This window comes from Brassica napus, chromosome C4, assembly GCF_020379485.1.
Source record: "Brassica napus cultivar Da-Ae chromosome C4, Da-Ae, whole genome shotgun sequence".
NCBI classification, from domain to species: Eukaryota; Viridiplantae; Streptophyta; class Magnoliopsida; order Brassicales; family Brassicaceae; genus Brassica; species Brassica napus.
This window is the reverse complement of record NC_063447.1, coordinates 41,900,742-41,919,755: the sequence shown is the minus strand read 5'-3', so window position 1 is coordinate 41,919,755 and position 19,014 is coordinate 41,900,742. Positions and strand designations below refer to the sequence as shown.

Here is a 19,014-nt window from a genome sequence, read left to right as displayed (position 1 = left end):
CTCAGTTAAGAGAGACACTCATAAGACTCGGAGGGTAGTTTCGTCTTTTACGGTGCACGTACGGATGTGACAGGTCGCAGAAGACACGGAAAGGTATTTTTGTTCCTTTTAATGGACAAAATAAAAACATAAAAGTAGTAATGAAAGGAGAAAAAGACAAGAAGTCTGTGGCTTCTAGTTCCTACGCACTAACCAGATTTGGGATTGAATTCTCATTAGATGTGTCCACATTTGATCAATACTTTTGGGGTAAATTAATTAAGTTTTCTATTAATATTTTTTAAATAGCGAATCAAGTAAAATGTCTGAAGAGCTGTATGTTCAAAACACAGAAAAATATAAAAGGAAAAAAATCCGGTTTAAAAAATCCTAAATTGTTTACGAACATTACAACACAGTGGTCTGAAAATATGAATGAATGTGAAAGTGTACATACAACATGCGATTGGCGTTTTGGCTCAAACGACCGCAGTAGAACAAGAAGCAGCCAACTCAGTTGCTAGATTATTTTGTTCAATCAGCAGATCGCTGGACATGGCAGACGCTATTCTGTGCCGTTTCAAAATCAGAGAAGTGGCTAATCTTGCGTCTTGGTACTTCAAGGCGAGTACTCTCCCATCGTCTAAATCCAATTTCAGATTTTCTGCGTCACAGTTCTCTATGAGCTGGCATAAATGTCTCAGATTATCCACTTCCACTCCATTTACTTTCTTCACCTGGTAGTAATAAAAAAGTGTTTCATTTTATATTTGCCCTTATTAGAATCCTATGATGATGTTATGTTGTCTTAATTACTAATTCCAAACAAAATGCATGCCATGATGAGATGAACAAATGAACCATGATGCGCTTGGATTCAGAGAATGAAAAAAGGATCATCATATAAACACGGTTAAAAAAGAGACGATATAGTTTTCATACTTACTTGCAGCTCTGCAAGACGCTCAAATCCTGTGTTGATATCATCCATTAACACCTATCAAACAGATACTTTATTATCAATCAGGTGCCTAAATTACCAAATGACGTCGTTGTTATGTGTTGTAAATACTATCATAGTTACTCAAGTGATCGTCAATCGTTCTTAATCTCAACAATAGAAGTACGACGAAAAAGAAAAGCACAAACCTGAGAGATAATGACAAGTTGTTGATTAGATTTTTCAGGTAGATCTCTTAAAGCTCGCTCGCACAATCTGCGGGGGCAAGTGTTGTACCAATCTTCTCCATATTCGTGTAGGTATGGCTGAGTGAGAGGTACGAATACAAAGCCCGCAAATATATAATAACTTGGAAGCTGGTCGAACTGATGCACTGGAACCAGCGGTTGCAGCTGCAAGCACGCAATAAAAATTTGTTGAGATCAGAAGAAGATTGTCCAGTTCTACAGTTTGTAACAAATTGACTTACAGGTCTGAGAGTGATACAAAACTCATGTTCTTTTCCTTCCCTCAAGACTTTAACAAGAGCTGTTTCATTTGGTTTTTTCATAGATACCATATGATCAAAAGTGATCCGCTCCTTCTTCCGGAGAGGAACTGCAAAGTAAATGAAAACACACTTTTTTATTCACCAGCAAACAATGGAACGTTGAGGAGGTTCATGGAAAATAAAAGAGAAAAATCTACCGGTGCCATCATTTCCAATGGGAACACCATCAAATGCGAGAATAACATCTTCCTTCTTCAGAATTTTATGAGCATCCGAGAGAGGGTTAATCTTGCTTATAAGAACCCCTGTCATTTCAGAACTCATCTGATAGATGCTACGGATCTGAGCATTCTCCATAGGCTGGCATGATACACCCATCGAGCAGAAACCAGTGTATTTTCCAGATTCCTCAACACCGTTTATGAAATGCTTTATTACCGGTGTTGGAATGATATAACTGCAGTTTGAAAGCACCAGTTAGTTTAAATCTTTAATCAAGTGTGAGGAAAACAAACTCTGTTTCACTCTTTTTCTGATCACTTAGCCTTTGTATCAAAAGTTTATTAGACTCACCCAATGTTCTCACCACCTGCAAGATTTTGAAAAGCAACGCCAGCTACTTTGTTTCCCATGATTGCTGGGCCACCGCTGTTCCCTGGGTTGATAGCAGCATCTATTTGTATAGCCATTAGCTGGGTAGCACCGTGAACATATTGGGTGGGTTCAACTCGAGACACAACACCTTTCGTAACAGAGATGTTGTCACCACCTGCACTAGATATATGATTATCCACTGTACTTGGAGCTAGAACACAACTCAATCTTTCAGTTGATAATTAGAAAACATACCTTGAGGATAGCCAACTACAAACACTTCTTCCCTTAGAAGCGGTATATCTCCCAGCTCCAAAGAGTTCATTCCTTCCCAAAACACTTCACTATCAATCACCAAAACGGCTAAATCACACTCGTGTCCGATTGCCTCAACTTTAGCTCTGTGCTTTATAGGCGACCCATGCTTCCTCACTAGCACGAAGGAGTGATCAGCCACCACGTGCGCGTTCGTTATTATCCTTCTTCCAGATATTACGAATCCTTACATCATAACCATTCAAAGTTAAAGCAGCAAACAAGAAACCAAACCAAACAAAAAGTTATGATCTTTAGCAATGAGAGAGTATTACCAGAGCCCATGGATTCTCGCTGGGACTTATTCTGCCAAGGAAGAAAGTAACTAGGACTCGTCGAAACTGTGAATATCTTCACCACCGAGTCCATCGCCAAATCCACCGCTGAAGAATACGCTGCACTCCCCGCCGTTGCCGCCGACCCTTTTGCGGCGTTTCTCCGCCGTGACATATGTCTTATGCTGATACGCCACCGTGAAGAAACCGGTGACGATGTAGTCGTCGTGTGTCGATTCTCATTTCGCGGATTCGAGTAATAGAATCTAGAGATAGGAGAAGAAAGAGCACTCTCCGTCGGTGATACTCTGGTTACTAAGGAAGGAGAAGTGAGGTACGCGGAAACCGAAGAAGCTGAGATTCTGCGGAGGTGCTCGACGGTGCGAATTGACCGGAGCAGCATTTTTGTTTTGTTTTCCGATGCTCTTTTTTTCTTTGGGGTTTCTGAAAAGGGTTTTAAGCTGCTAGGTTTATACCTTTTTAACAGGATTCGTTTAGCCGATTCGTACCGACCGGTTTAATCTTGGTTAAATTTATATGTAATTTACGTACTGTACTTACAAGTACTTTTATGTGATTTAACTCCCAACGAAGGGACTTTTCTCTCTCTGTTTTTTTTTAATTATCTCAACTACAAGAATCGAATACTGATATCAAGTCTCTGTCTAAATCACTGTTTTGATATTTCAAACATTTTATAACTCAAGAAGACAACCTTTCTAAAGTTTGATATTATGATTTGAAAGCCAAAAAAACTACCAAAATAGAATATTTCGTGAGTTGTTTTGTTCAACATCAAATGAACAACACATTTTAATCTTACTTCTTCCTAAAATGTTTTCATTAGAAGAAACAAACAGCATAGGTAGAGAAAGAGCTCTCTATTGTCTTCCTCTCTTGTGGTTGTGCGAAGTTTCTTCATGCTTCTTAAACCCATGTTGACATTCGTTCTCTGGCAAGAGGTAAACAACTTTTGTGAGTGCAATCCTCTCACCACGCATGTTGCTCATATTATCATTAAACCTTGGGGGCAAGCTGCTAAGAATCTTAAGGATGACTTGTTGATCAGACACAAGGCCCGGCTTAAAAATATAAAGGGTCTTTGGACAGAAAATAATTTTTAGGCCCTTATAATTAATTAAATTATATATTATTATTAAATAATATATATAAACTTATCTAAATTTATTAATTTGTTTGTATTTTGTAAATATAAAAAATTCAGACTATTATATTTGTAAAAATATTATGTAAACATGAAATTGAAAGTGCAAAAAAAAAAATTAGACCATTGTTGTTGAGAAAAAGAAAAATATTAGGCCCTTTTACATCATTAAATTTGCTTAATTTTAGGTGGGCCCTGGACGAGTGCACTGCTGGTCCTCCCATACGAGCCGACCCTGATCAGACATGTTAGACCCGGAGAATTTAAGCTGGTTCACAAGCTCCATCAGGTTTTTAATATATTCCCCAAAGCTTTTTTCCTTCTCCATCACCATTTCGTCATTTGGTCTCAAAGGTAGGCTAGTTTCAAATCATGAATCTCATTGGTCTCTCCGAATTCCACCTCGAGAATCTCCCATGCTTGCTTGGACGATGTTGCTCTACCTATCCGAAGAAAGATCGAGTCTGTTACTGACATTTGCAGTTAGGCTTGGCCGTTCGGGTACCCGTTGGCATTCTGATCGGGTTTTTCGGGTTTTCGGATTTTTGGGTTTACATTTCTAGGTCCCATACTAAAATTTTATTAGTACGGGTCGGGTTCGGATAATAACACTTCGGGTTCGGTTCAAAATTGTATTGCATCATAAAATCCATAAAGTAATCATATATCGTACAGATTCGGGTTATATCGGTTCGGTTCGGATATAACCAAAGTAAAAAACAAATTTTTTAAAGTAAAACATAAAGAAAAAACATCTAAATTAAATAAAAATTAATCTATTACATATAAAATTGATAAAATAACAATAAAATGTTAAATCAAGCATGAAAACAAACATCATTTGTAAACAATATGTATTGCCTTATAGAGAGTAGACTTTTTATTTCAATGAGCAAATTATAAAATACTTATTTATAATTAATTGTGTACTTAAAGCATTTATTAAAATTTTAATATTTATTATTATATATAATATTACCACAAATATTGAATTTAATAATTGGAATACTTATATATATTTCGAAATATTTATATTGACTATTAATTTTGGATTTTTCGGGTTACTCGTTCGGGTTCGGTTAATAACACTTCGGGTTCGGATATTTTTTGTACCACCCTACAAGACCCGTTCGGGTATTTTTACGTTTCGGGTCGGATAACGGATCGGGTTTTTCGGTTCAGGTTCGGTTTGGATTTCGGGTTCTGGAGTTTATGCCCAGGCCTATTTGCAGTATATGAAGAGCCGTCATATCCTTGATTCTCTGATCTTTTTGGTTCGTAACAGAATCCATCATTTGGTGGTTTGTGTTTTCTTCCGAGACTCCACTCTCTATAACACCCGTGAAATGAGATGTACAAATGTGTTTATATACATGACCTGACCAACTAAACCAATAAATCAATCTACGGTTTACTATACAGACTATAATACACCCTATAGGTCACGAGCCATCAAAAGAGTCCTCTTCTTTATAATCCAACCTCATGGTCGTCTCCATCAAACAGCCGAATTTTCATCTGCATGTGCGCCTCCATAGCTGCAATAATACCCACTTTAAAAATCCACAGTATTACAAAGGAACCGTCTCTTAAGAACCTAAACTTTAGCTGAACCCAACTCCTAAATAACCAACCCTAGATCTTCAACCTGACAATATCTAAACACACTATCCTAATTAAAACCTAGTTTTTGTGTGGGTTATGTTTTTTTTTCTCCAACAAGTACCTTAGAGGTTTTCAGTAAACTAGGGAAAATTCAAGAAATTGAGATTTGGTTTCTGTAGAAAACTTTTAACTGAACCCTTTAGCAAGAATCGGGGATACCTAGGAAAGAACAAGAGTCCGTTTATTTGGTTTTCCCTTGTTTTTAGTGTGTCTCTTTGCTACGATTAACAAACATCGGTTTGGTTTACCCGACCTGTTTTTTTCCTGCAGGCTCAATCCGGTCTATGTACTTTGTAGGGTTTTATTTTTTTTTAAAAAAGCTTACACTAAAAAAAAGAACCTTTGATTCTATCATTTGAAAACTGCCCACGTTTTCAAAACTTTTAAAAATAATATTTTATTAAGAAAATAAGTTAGAACGCTTTTTAATAATTACACCTAGGTGGACAATGTACATATAGTAAAACCTTTATAAATTAATAATATTGAGACTTTGAAATTTTATTAATTTATAGAGATATTAATTTACAAAAGTTTCCTTATTTAAAATTTTTTCTATTTTTAACATATTTATATATAAAACTAGGGTCGGCCCGCCCTACGGGCGGGAAGTTATAATAAAAGTTATTTTATATTAATTTATAAAGTATTTAAAAATTATTATAGATCAAAAAATATTATAAACAAACAAATAATGAAAGAATTATGAGATCATAATATTAGCATATAGTAAATGCTATAATATTTATATTTATTTTATAATACCATTATATTTTTAATAGCATTATATTTTTAATATTTATTTTAGTTTCAGATGTTTAGTTTTATAATATATACTACCATTATTTATTATTATATAAATGTGCACATTACAATACATCTTTTATATATATATATATATATATATATATATATATATATATGTTGAAGAAAAGGACATAAAAGAATTATTATAAAAATGAGTTATTTTTTTATGTGATGAACATAAATCTGCTAATATGTATTATCCTATAAAATAGTTACCCTCATATTTTGTGAGATTAATTGTAGTTTTTCTGTTTTGGGATGGTAACGATAGTTTGTATGTTTTTAAAATAAATCTTGTTATATAACTTTAATGGTTATCTTGATAAAAACAACCCAATATAAATATTAGTCAGTTTGGAGATGAGTTTGTTTGATGTTTTATGTAGTATTGATTTAAGAGGGATGCTACATCAGGCGTAGGATATTGGTTTATATTGTGCTACAATAATTTGAGCACCGCGGATGCGCGTGATTTATATATTTTTTGTGTATGTGTCAATAATTTATTGTACACACTATCGTATTGTTTCATTTTCGTGGTTGCGTCACAAGTTATATTCGATTAATATCGCCAAGTGTTTTCCCATATTTTATAAGACTTCCGCTAATTTATGTTGTTTTGATAATTCATAGATTCTCCCTAGCCAACTGGTACGGGGGTTGCTAGCTATATTGGCTAAATATTGGCCTATAATATCTTGTTATATTATATTTATTTAATTATTATAACGTTTGATTTTATTTATTTATGTAATATATTCTGTTTGTATATACAGAGAAACAGAGATTCTGTATGAGAATTGATAAGTTTGTATATCAATATTTCAGTTTTGACTGAGATTTCTATAGAGGAATTAACCAAATAAATGAGTTAACTAATGGTGAAGTCTGAGATAAGGCTGGTGGACACAGCTCCCTGCTAGAGCTTTGTGGTTGTGAGCTTTATAAGTTCTCTTCTTAAAATCTTGCCAGTGGGATTCTCGGGGATCGAAGACAAAACCGTGACTGACCTTACATATCCTCTTGTATGGAGATACCTACGTAATCCAAACAAACTCAGAATAAATATAAGGAACCACGGCTGGATTAGTTATAAAACATGGTCTGCATGGTTGAAAACACCTGCTTTGCAACTAAGATAATGATTTCACTTTCGGATAAGTTGATTCCAGCTGTTCTGATGATATATGCCATTGGATATTGCCAAGCTTTCGTGTCAGGATACTTCAAAAACAATAAGATAAAAAAAGTAAGAGCTAAAGCCTCAAAAAAGGTCATTAAAGAGAAGAATTTAGTGATGGGTCATGTTTAAAAGCAAGTTCTCACGGTATTACTGCTGCATCAGCAATCTCTGGATGAGCTAGCAACACTGCTTCTAACCAAATTTATAAGTCTTAAAACATTAAGAAGATCAAACACAAGTTGATTATATGTAATTTTTTGTTTCTTACCTGATAACCGTTGCATTTGATAGCTCCTTTAATCTATCAACAGCAAAGACAAAACCTTCACTGTTATTGTAACACACATCTCCGGTCTTCAACCATCCTTCTGAATCAATAGTAGAAGCAGTAGCTTTCTTCGTTTTTGAAATAACCTTTAAAAGCAACTCAACACAGTTTCATACCAACACCAAACACAAAAGAATTACGTTTTAAAGAAGAAGCAAACACCTTTCATCACAGTAGGACTCCGGAACCTGAGTTCGCCAGTTTGATCAAACCCCAAGAGACGACCCGTATCCTGATCCACAATCTTAGCCTCCACATTTGGAGAAAGCAAACCAGATGATCTGTACCTCTCAGTCTCCTCTTCAGTAAACATAGAAGCAACGATAGCCGTCGTCTCAGTCAAGCCATAGCCTTGTAAAACTTTTAAATTATTGTCTCTCAACGAACAGTTTTAATTGATTTCACTCATAGAACATTACTGTATTTCTCATAAAAACGGATCGAATCATTGAACCGTATCAACAGAGGAGAGTCTAAAAGTCTAAATTCTGATTACACCTAATTTTAAGCCTTGATCTTCATCATTTTGAGTTCATCACCCTGCCTAACATTCCTAGCCTCCCAGAAACGAAGCGACATCACCTCAATCGTGTAGGAACATCAGCCGGGCTTCAAATCAGAAAAGAAAACTTGAGAGCTAGCCATTTTCCAGAAAATAAAGGGATATATATGTTTGAATAGGTCGTCAGGATGATTTCGAGAGAGCATGGATCTAACCTTTTTATACTGAGATTTCTCCACCGCCTTGCAAGAGCAAAACAGACAATAAATGGAGATCATGGATGATGAAATCAAGGAGGACTTTAAGAAGATGAATGCATAACCGGTGAAAATCAGGCTTTGAGGAAGAAGATGAATCGAAACCCTAGAGTTGGAGCTTCTTCGCCATGGTGGAGAAGAACAGGAAGCAGAAAACGATGCGTTTCAAGTCGTCTTAACCTATTTTAAGTTGGGCTTTTTCAAAACTGCATTCTAAAATCCGTGTAACACAATGTCCATGAGGAATAAATGAAACGGTGAGTTTCACAATTTTTGGACACGTGTCAGCTTGATGAAGCTTGACTTTCCTGGTGGATGCCTAGGTGGCCTAAGGAGGAGTGAGACAACATCTTTTTATATAATTAGATTAGATATGAAAATATTTGATTTTATCGTATGAAAATATGAAAGAATTTCGCCAGTGACTCCCAACGATTTTTTCTTTCATAAAAAATTAGTTGGTAATTACAGACGGAATCCCGACGAATGCTCTATTTACATTTTCCGGCATTTCATTGGTGATTCCTCGGTAATTTCTGATGAAATGCTTTTAGTCGGTAATTCCGTTCTTGTTCTACTTTTTTAGTGTTTACACAAACATTGATTATCATGGAAGATTCAACTATTAACCAGAAATCAGAGGAGATGATTGTCGTCATTACATGCAAAACTAGCAACACTATTATGGACAATAGATTGTATATTGCAGCACTCAACATTGTCAGAGTTTTGAAGTTGATTATAAAGACTTGATCTGGAATATTCAAGATTCAAGAACATGTTTAAAATTTTTGACAAAGTTAAAGGAGCTAGCGATTTGGAAACAAGAATCTTAGGAGTTCTAACTTGGACACTACAAGAAAACACACCGAATTTCGACGGAGGTTCCGACGGACACCAAGATCGTCGGAAATTTGTGACGGAATACTGACAAATTTCCGACCAAATCCAAAAAAATTAAGTCGTCGGAATTTCGTCTGCAATTTCCGACGGAATTCCGACGAAACATGGGTCGTCGAAATTTTCCGACGACTTTTCGACGACATTCCGATAAAAAATGTAACCGTTGTAGTCGTCGGAAGTTCGTCGGTACATTCCGACGAATTTCCGACGACATTCCGATTAACAGCAAAGTCGTCGGAATTCCGTCGGTATTTTCCGACGGAATTCCGACGAACCATGTGACCGTTGCCGACAAATATATATGACCGTTGTATAGCCGTTTGAGATTGGACAATTCCGACGGAATACCGACGGACTGCTTTACATCCGTCGGAATTTCGTCGGAAAGTCGTCGGAGGTCCGTAAGCAATTTCCTATAAATACAACCCCTCCTCATTCAACTCATTCACACTTCATTCTCTCTTCATTCTCTTTAGTCATAACAATTCCGTGAAAATCATGTCTTCAGAAGTTTATTATCGTTCGTGGATGGATAAACCTCATTTGGATCCGAACACCAATTTGCTTACGGAAGAATACGTTCAAGGGATTGGAGAATTCATGAGGCTTGTTCAACAGCAACCGGATGCAAAAAGTGGTATGTTAAGATGTCCCTGCTCTTCTTGCAATAATAATAAGGTTATAAAAGAATTTGATGTTTGGACTCATTTGTATATGAAAGGGTTTTCACGTAATTATAAAGTTTGGTACCTTCATGGGGAAACTGGTTATGAATATGGTAGTACTAGCGAACCTCAGCCTGTTAGTGAACCTCAGCCTGATATTAGGTTAGAAGAATCTAGAACGGATATAGATTATGGTGTAGGTACTGAGCAGATGGTACATGATCATTATAGAGGGGAAGAACCAAACCCCGAGTCTAGGAGATTTTTTGACATGTTGGATGCAGGAAAACAACCTTTGTATCAAAATTGTAGAGATGGTCATTCAGTCTTATCATCTGCAACTAGATTAATGGGTATTAAGACAGACTATAATTTGGCTGAAGAATGTATGGATGCGATTACTGATTTTGTCAAAGGTATTCTACCTGAGGATAACCTTGCACCGGGTTCATACTACGAGGTTCAGAAACTTGTTGCAGGTCTTCAACTACCGTATGAAGTGATAGATGTATGTATTGACAACTGCATGATCTACTGGAGAGCGGATGAGACACGGAATGTATGCAAATTTTGTGGGAAACCTCGTTATCAGGAGACGAGGGGAAGAGTTCCGATCCCATTCAAAAGAATGTGGTATTTGCCTTTGACGGAAAGATTGAAGAGGTTGTATCAGTGTGAGCGCACAGCAAAAGCAATGAGATGGCATGCAGAGCATTCCACAAATGGTGAGATTAGACATCCTTCAGATGCAAAGGCTTGGAAACATTTCCAGTCAACATATCCAGAATTTGCGGAAGAGAGAAGAAATGTTTATCTTGGATTATCTACTGATGGTTTCAGCCCATTTGGAAAGCATGGAAGGCAGTATTCTCTATGGCCAGTTATTGTGACACCGTACAACTTACGGCCGAGCTTGTGCATGCGACGAGAGTTTTTGTTTCTCTCAATTCTCGTCCCCGGGCCAGATCATCCTAAAAGATCACTAGATGTGTTTCTTCAACCACTAATATATGAGTTGCAACAACTATGGGCGCATGGTTTTGAGACATACGATGTTTCGCGCAAAGAAAACTTTCAGATGCGGGCAGTACTTATGTGGACAATAAGTGACTTTCCAGCATATGGTATGTTATCTGGATGGACAACACATGGGAAGCTATCATGTCCATATTGTCAAGATGACACAGATGCTTTCCAACTAAAGAACGGAAGGAAAACGTGTTGGTTTGACTGTCACAGACGATTTCTACCACCTGATCATCCATACCGCAGGAGTAAGACTTCGTTTACGAAGAACAAGCAGGTGTTTGATGGTCCACCTGAGGAAGTTAGTGGGAAAGATTTGTTGAAGCAGTTTAGGTATTTTGATGCAGAAAGGACGCCAGATGTAGGTGGACATGAAAACATTCGAGTCAATGCGGTTGGAGAGCTACATAACTGGCACAAAAAGAGTATTTTCTGGGATCTGCCATATTGGGAGAGTCATCTATTGCGGCATAATTTAGATGTCATGCATATTGAGAAGAACTTCTTCGATAATCTGATGAACACAGTCCTTAACATCCAAGGTAAAACGAAGGATAATTTGAAGTCAAGGTTGGATTTAGTCGATATTTGTGATCGTTCTGAACTTCACGTTGATGAGAACGGTACGGCCCCTTTTCCCATTTATCGGCTAGATGGTGCTAGAAAAGAAGAGTTCTTTGATTGGATTACAGATAAAGTGAAATTTCCTGACGGATATGCATCAAATTTGGGGAACTGCGTTGATAGAAGCGAAGGAAAGTTTACTGGCTTGAAGAGTCATGATTGTCATGTAATTATGCAGCGCCTCCTTCCGTTTGCTTTTTCAGCATTATTGCCACGTAATGTTCATGAAGCAATTGCAGGTATATTATATTTTTACAATTTAATTTATTTTTATATTTAACAATTATGCTTATAAAAACTTAATACTTACGAAAATTATGTCTTTTATCTATGTAGGGATTAGTGTTTTCTTCCGCGACTTATGCAGCAGAGTAGTGACTGAAGAGGGTATTAATAATTTGAAGACAAACGCACCAGTCAGCATGTGCAACCTTGAGAAGATATTTCCTCCATCATTCTTTGATGTAATGGAACATCTTGCTATTCATCTCGCAAGAGAATTGGAACTTGGTGGTCCTGTGCAGTACAGATGGATGTATATTTTTGAGCGTTATATGCATCATCTGAAGAAGATGGTCAAAAATCAAAGCAGGGTGGAAGGATCTATAGTGGCACAGGTGATCAATGAAGAAACTGCAATCTTTGCTGAAAATTATTTTCCACCAGAAGTGCATACAAAACACCGAAGACCTGCTCGGCATGATGATAGAGGGGAGAGAGCAACATATCATGTTACTGTCCCAAGCATGTTCAAGGAAATAGGACGACTTAGTGGAAAATTCACGAAGCGGAGACTTACGGACACTGAGCACGCTCATTTGCAAACATATTTGCTCACCAACTGTGAAGATGTTCTACAATATGAGAGGTAAAAATATTTATTCATTTATTGTTAGATTAATATTCAATAATTTTATTTCATATTGATAATATTTTTGTATATAGTGTATATATGGCGGAGTTGCGTATGACTCACAGGCATGCAACAGAAGATGAGCTTCGACAACTTAGAGATAAAGGATTTGCTGCGTGGCTTCGTAGTTATGTGAGTCATATATCATATTACCCTATGCAAATGATTAGTTTAAATTTAATATATATAAACTAATTAATTTTGCAATCATATATGTTTTTAATTTATAGGTGAATGATGGTTTGGCCAGAGGTCTTGTGTTCGATGATTGGATACGCGAATTTGTGCAGGGACCAAACTATGTGGTCAAATCATATCCTAAATTTTGTACGCGAGGATATGCATTCACAAGGAAAGGTCATTCTAAGACAACATATGATGCTGGTGTTTCATCTTCTTCTGGTGACGATGTCTACTACGGCAACATAAAAGAAATATTGGAAATCCAATTTCCTGGAATGGTTGGATTGCGTTGTGTAGTATTCTATTGTGATTGGTATGACACCACCCCAGATAGAGGAGTGAAGATTGATGCGTTTGGTGTTACATCAGTTCATTCGCGGCGGAAACTTCAATATTATGATCCCTTCATTCTTGGTTCGCAAGCTGATCAGGTATGTCAATCTATTCATAATTTTTTACCAATATAATTAATTAATGTTATATATTTTACTAATACTTGTATAATTGATATGTATAGGTGTGCTACATCAGTTACCCTCGGGTGACGTACAGAGACGATCCATGGGTTACTGTAACGCAAATCAACCCAAGAGGACGAGTGGATGGAACTTCTGATGATGATGAACCATTGCAACCAGAGTCTACCAGCAACGCCCAGGCAGTTGAAGATTTGGAAAATGTTCAACTCGTTGAGAATTTGACTGTGTTTGGACATGATGCTGTCGTACATTCAGAGCCGGAAGCCGAGGTTGGGGAGTTTGATGAAGATTCAGAAGATTCTGATTAATGGTTTTTTTTTTTTATGGTCCGTCGGAAATCCCTCGCAATATACCGACGACATAGCGACGACAACGGGTTTCATTGAAAATTGGAAAGTTCGTCGGTTTTCGTCGGAAAATACCGACGACATGTTTTTCTATAAAGTTTCAATCATAAAAATCTATAAATTTAGATGCCAAAACTATGAAAATAACACATAATAAGTGTTTAGTATAGTATTAGATCGCAACCGTTCAAATATAACAACTCATTAAAATATTTATGTATGCATATCATTGTTTTCATAACATCTCATCTTAACATTATATACTTATACAATCATATTTATATAAGCTTACACTACAAAAAATGTTGTTGTGTAAAATCGTGTTATAAAACATTTTTATTGTTAAATCTTTATGCAAATACTATATATATTATCAAAGATTTGGATTTTGCATTTAGAAACTTGAAATCAACACCCTAAACACTAAGTCGTCGGAATTCCGTCGGAATATACCGACGGAATGTGTCCGTCGGAAAATACTGACGGACACATTCCGTCGGAATTTCAATTAGCCCGGGAGAACCAAACCGCTTGAAAATTTTCGCGAATCGGCATTTGGTATATTTTAATTATACCGACGGAATACCGACGAACCCGTGTCCGTCGGAATCCTCGGATATAAAAAAAACCCTTCTTCTTCCTTCTTCCTCCTCTCCGCGGCCTCTCTCTCACAACCCGGCGATTTCTCCCCCTCTCTGGCGATTCCGGCCTTTCTCCACCTCTCTTCACCGGCGAATCCTCTCCTCACCCTCATATCTCTTCCCCAAACCCCAAATCATGTAAGAATCATCCCAAACCTTCTTTTTTATCAATTGTTTAGGGTTTTGGAAGTTGATCTCGGATTTTAGGTTGTTTGATTGAAAATTTTAGGATTGAATGGATAGTTTAGGATATATAAGTTAGGATTGTTGTTTGGATTGTTGTTTTAGTTTTTTTTGGAACATTTTTTGATTTTTAAAAACGTTTTTTGATTTTTAAAAACGTTTTGTGATTTTTTAAAACGTTTTGTGATTTTTAAAAACGTTTTTTGATTTTTAAAAACGTTTTGTGATTTTTTAAAACGTTTTTTTTATTTTTAAAAACGTTTTTCAAGTTTCCAGTAATGAAATATATATAATAAAACGTTTTTAATTTTTTTTAAAAATATTTAACAACATTTTTCTATATTTATAATTTTTTTATAATTTTGTATACATATATATATATATATGTAAATCATGTATAATAAAAATTTTAAAATTTTTTATAATTTTTTATAAGTTTCTACTAATAAACTATGTATAATAAAACATTTTTTTTAAAAAAAATAAATATTTAACAACATTTTTCTTCATTTATAAATTTTTAACAACATTTTTCTATATTTATAAATTTTTTATAATTTTGTATAATATATATATATATATAAAAGGTTTTTTTTTTTTTTTTTTTATCAAAATATATAAAAGGTTTTATAGTTTTTTTTAAAACGTTTATAAAACCTTTTGTAAATATATAAATGAAAACATTAAAAATAGAAATGATTTGAAAATATGTTTGATGGGTTAATTTTTTTTTTTTAGGGCCGAGGATGAAGCCCGCCCGCAGCCCGTCTTCGACGTAGTTCGGTGAGCAGTTCCCGTGCATCGGGATCGTCTCATGACTCGGTTCCCGCATATATTCCCGCTCCAGCTCCCTCAGCCCCTCACGCTGCCCCTCACGCTGCTGCTCAACAGGATCCGGGGGTCATGCCGGTTCATCTATTGGTTCAACAACCAGGTCGAGAGCATCTCCCGTTTCTCCAAACCAACCCACGACGAGGCCATAGCACTTGGTTAGTATTTTTTTTATTTGTACCGTTATATTTTTTCCTTTAATTAACTTGCTAACTTGTATTTTTTTTAAAGGTTCACCAAGTCGAAAAATGGCATTAGCCGGAGCATCAACCAGATGATGTACTCCATGCTCCGTTTTGGATATCCAAAGTGGAGTGTGATCCCTTCCGACGAACGAGAGTTGTGGTTTCGTCAGTTCGCGGTATAGTAACTCTTCATTTTTTTAAAGTTTGAACATTTTTTTAAATATATTTACTTATTAAATTGTGTTTGTTTTGTAGCAAGAGTTCAACTGGCACTCCGATCTTACGGAAACAGTCCGTAAGAAATTCAACGAAAAGGCCATGGACTCTTACACAAAGCAGATAAACTCGTGGAAGACAGTTTGGCAGAAGAACAAGAAGCCACGGTTCATCAACGGGTCGGTGTGGGAGCAGTTGATAGCTCATTGGGAGAAGGAAGAAACTGCAGAGACGTCTTCTAGGAACTCCAGGAACCGGAAGAGCGATCGTGGCGGGAAAGGTATGTATGTGCACAACCTCGGCGCTTGCTCTATGTCTACTAAGGAGGATGAACTTGTAAGTTTTTTATTATTATTTATCTTTATATTTTTTAAATAAATATTTTATATATTTCTTGGCTAATAATGGCGGTTTTTTTAGATCGAAGCAAATGACGGTAATCCCGTTGATCGTCTACAACTCATTAAGGTGGCTCACACTAACAAGACGACGGGTCAAATTCAGGACCCCGTGATCAAAGGTGTAGTTGATTTGGTGGAAGCTGAAATAGTTTCCCAATCTCAGCCTCTCTCTGATGACGGCGACTCCACGGGAGCTTCAACCAACCTGTCTCTATTGCAAATAAATGAGATGGTTGAAAAGGTAATTTTTTTTATTATTATATTTTTTTATAATGTCGATTACTTACTTGTCCCTATTTACTTACTTTAAATATTTTTGTAGGCGGTTCCTAAAAGGAAAGGAGGCCGTTTAGTTGGGTTGGCCCGTCGTGCTTCTTCGTATCCGGCATCTTCTTCACAAGCTCCGTATGCCGATCCCATGATTCTCGAGGAGCTACATGACAAAGATGAACGGATTGGGGCATTGGAGGAGCAGAACACCACTATCCTTTCGAGAATGCCACTATCCGTTCGGAGAATGCCACTATCCTTGCTGAGTTGGCATCCCAGAAGAAGTTCAACACCGAGATTATGCAGAAGCTAGATCGTTTGATGTCTTCGAGTTCATCTTAGTTTATTTCGGCTTTTTAAAACTTTCGGAATGTTTTTTTTTTATTTCGGTTTGTATGAATTTTAAACTTTATGAATGTTTTTTTCCTATTTCGGTTTTTATGAATTTAAATTTTATAATATTATTAGTTTTAAATTTCTGATTTTTTAAATTTATTAATATCAAAAAATATATAAAAATGCAAAATTAATTTGAAAAAAAAATGGGTATATACCGACGGACAGTGGTCGTCGGAATATACCGACGGACATATATCCGTCGGAATTTACCGACGACCGTTGTTCGTCGGAATTTCCGACGAACCTCGTTCGTCGGAATGCACCGAGGAACACGGAAGTGTCCGAGGAACGTTCTCCGTCGGTACATAGTTTTTCCGATGAACTCTGGTCTCGTGTATCCGCATCGTAATATCGTCGGAAGTTCGTCAGAATGACGTTTCTCGGTATTCGTCAGAAAGTCGTCGGAAGTTCTGACGAAATTCCGACGAATTTTTTTTTCCGACGAAACGATACCGACGGACGGGTTCGTCAGAAATTCGTCGGAATCGGTCTATTCCGACGAATTTCCGACGATTTCGGCCATCAGAATCCCCCTGTTTTCTTGTAGTGGGATACCATCCCCGAGCAGAAAATTCATTAGCACAGATTCATAGATATATGTACTTTGTTGGTTGTTTTAGTACGATTTGATTATCCGGTTCACGTTTAATTTGATTAATATAATCATTGTTTCATGTTAAAAAGGAAAAGAAACTTATGTGTATATATGTGTGTGTATTATATATATATATTCAGACTTCGTACATTCAGTGTATCGATAAATGCACTTTATTGACTATATGTTGATTTTTTTGTTGTCAAAGATGAGATAGCTTATTGTCATCAAATGAATGTGGATTTAATCTAGCGTAGGATGAAGGTGACAAAAGGCGATTGATATCTTCAAATAGAAGATTTATTAAGATTCAATGTAATTCTAAACAAAATGTAGTTTGATTCCAGAAAAAGAAAGCTGCGCCTGCTCAAGTCGTTTAAATTGCTTTGATGGCAATACCTTTTGAAGAAATATCCATTTTAGTTTAAACTGCTAAATAGTAGGCAACTTTCGTCTAAAATAATCATATTAGCAATGAACAATTTTAGTCTGCATAAGTGTTGTCAATAGTCTATTTGAAACTTCCGATATTCTACCGTTTTTCTTGTTAACAAACGTAAAAGGAGATTTGAACCCACTATCCCGATACCATTGTAATAACAATTTTTTATCATCTTTTAAGACTAAAGGGGAAAACACGAAAAACAAAGAGCAACGATGACACGTTATTTATATACTTATAATAACAAGGTAAAGACGACACTGGCCTAGTTTGTAACTTAAGTAATCCATGCAGACGCGCTGTGTCTTTGTCACCCTATTTGATATGAGCTTTAAACGCAACACCCTTTATCCTTTTATCCGAATATAATTACAATATACTCTAATGCAAAATATATTTTTTTTAAACCGTGTGTGTATATATATACATATACCTTACTACACCTACTCATTGCCATCAAGTATTTTTGTAATGACCCACCACTCCCACCATCTCCACTTCTTTCTCCAACCCCACCACTTCCAACTTCTTCTCCACCATCTCCACCTTCTTCCCCACCACCTCCATCTTCTTTAAAATTAAGAAAGAGAGAGAGAGAGAGAGAGAGAAAGAGAGAGAGAAGAAGAAGAAGAAGGGAGAAAACTCACCTGAGCTCGTCGCCGGAGCCACCACACGCCAGGACGTCGTCAAGCTCGTCACCACCATCATCCGCAACCAAAGACCACCATCGTGTTCCTCTTGTCGAGACGAATCCATAGCCACCAAAAACGCCTCAATCGGAGTCCGGACGAAGCCGCACGCGCCTCCGGAAGTTTCGCCTCTGCCACCGCCGGACCACCGTCCCCTGCCGCCGGAATATCCGCCGTCGCCGCCGGTGACCGACACCGGTGACTCGCCGGCGACTCGGTCAACTCGGCCGAGTCAACTCAGTGAGTCAACTCGGTTGACTCGGTTAACCGATCGGTTAGCCGGTTTAAATTGATTTCAATTCGGTTAGGTTAAACCGGTCGGTTAAAATCAATTGGAAATCGGTTAGGAAAAACCGGATTAATTAATTAATTAATTAATTAATTAAATAATTAATCTTTGACCAGCGGGTTGACTTTTCCGTAAATATCCGTTTTAAACCGTTCGAAAGGCGTTCTGACTCGAAATTTCGATCTGATTTCAGATTTGGAGTCCATTTGAGC

At 36.7% G+C, this 19,014-nt stretch overlaps 1 protein-coding gene and 1 long non-coding RNA gene across 4 annotated transcripts; both read right to left on the bottom strand.

Annotated features, from left to right (window-relative positions):
• Window positions 1–318: 318 nt before the first annotated feature.
• Window positions 319–3,070, bottom strand: LOC106424834 (protease Do-like 10, mitochondrial). The gene is made up of 8 exons (XM_013865584.3): window positions 2,615–3,070; window positions 2,280–2,525; window positions 2,004–2,199; window positions 1,628–1,887; window positions 1,410–1,537; window positions 1,129–1,332; window positions 926–976; window positions 319–716 (listed from the first exon to the last, which is right to left on the bottom strand). The coding sequence occupies exons 1-8, from the start codon at window positions 3,015–3,017 to the stop codon at window positions 459–461; spliced, it is 1,746 nt and encodes a 581-aa protein (XP_013721038.1). The 5' UTR covers window positions 3,018–3,070; the 3' UTR covers window positions 319–458.
• A 3,904-nt stretch (window positions 3,071–6,974) lies between these two features.
• LOC106360198 lies at window positions 6,975–8,858 on the bottom strand. 3 transcript variants are annotated; one of them, XR_007322486.1, is made up of 5 exons: window positions 8,480–8,858; window positions 7,925–8,371; window positions 7,703–7,848; window positions 7,578–7,626; window positions 6,975–7,475 (listed from the first exon to the last, which is right to left on the bottom strand). It is a non-coding gene; the product is annotated as an uncharacterized LOC106360198 (long non-coding RNA). The 3 variants fall into 3 exon arrangements; XR_007322484.1 differs by having other exon boundaries at window positions 7,578–7,620; window positions 8,480–8,856; XR_007322485.1 differs by lacking the exon at window positions 7,578–7,626 and having other exon boundaries at window positions 8,480–8,855.
• Between the last annotated feature and the right edge of the window lie 10,156 nt (window positions 8,859–19,014).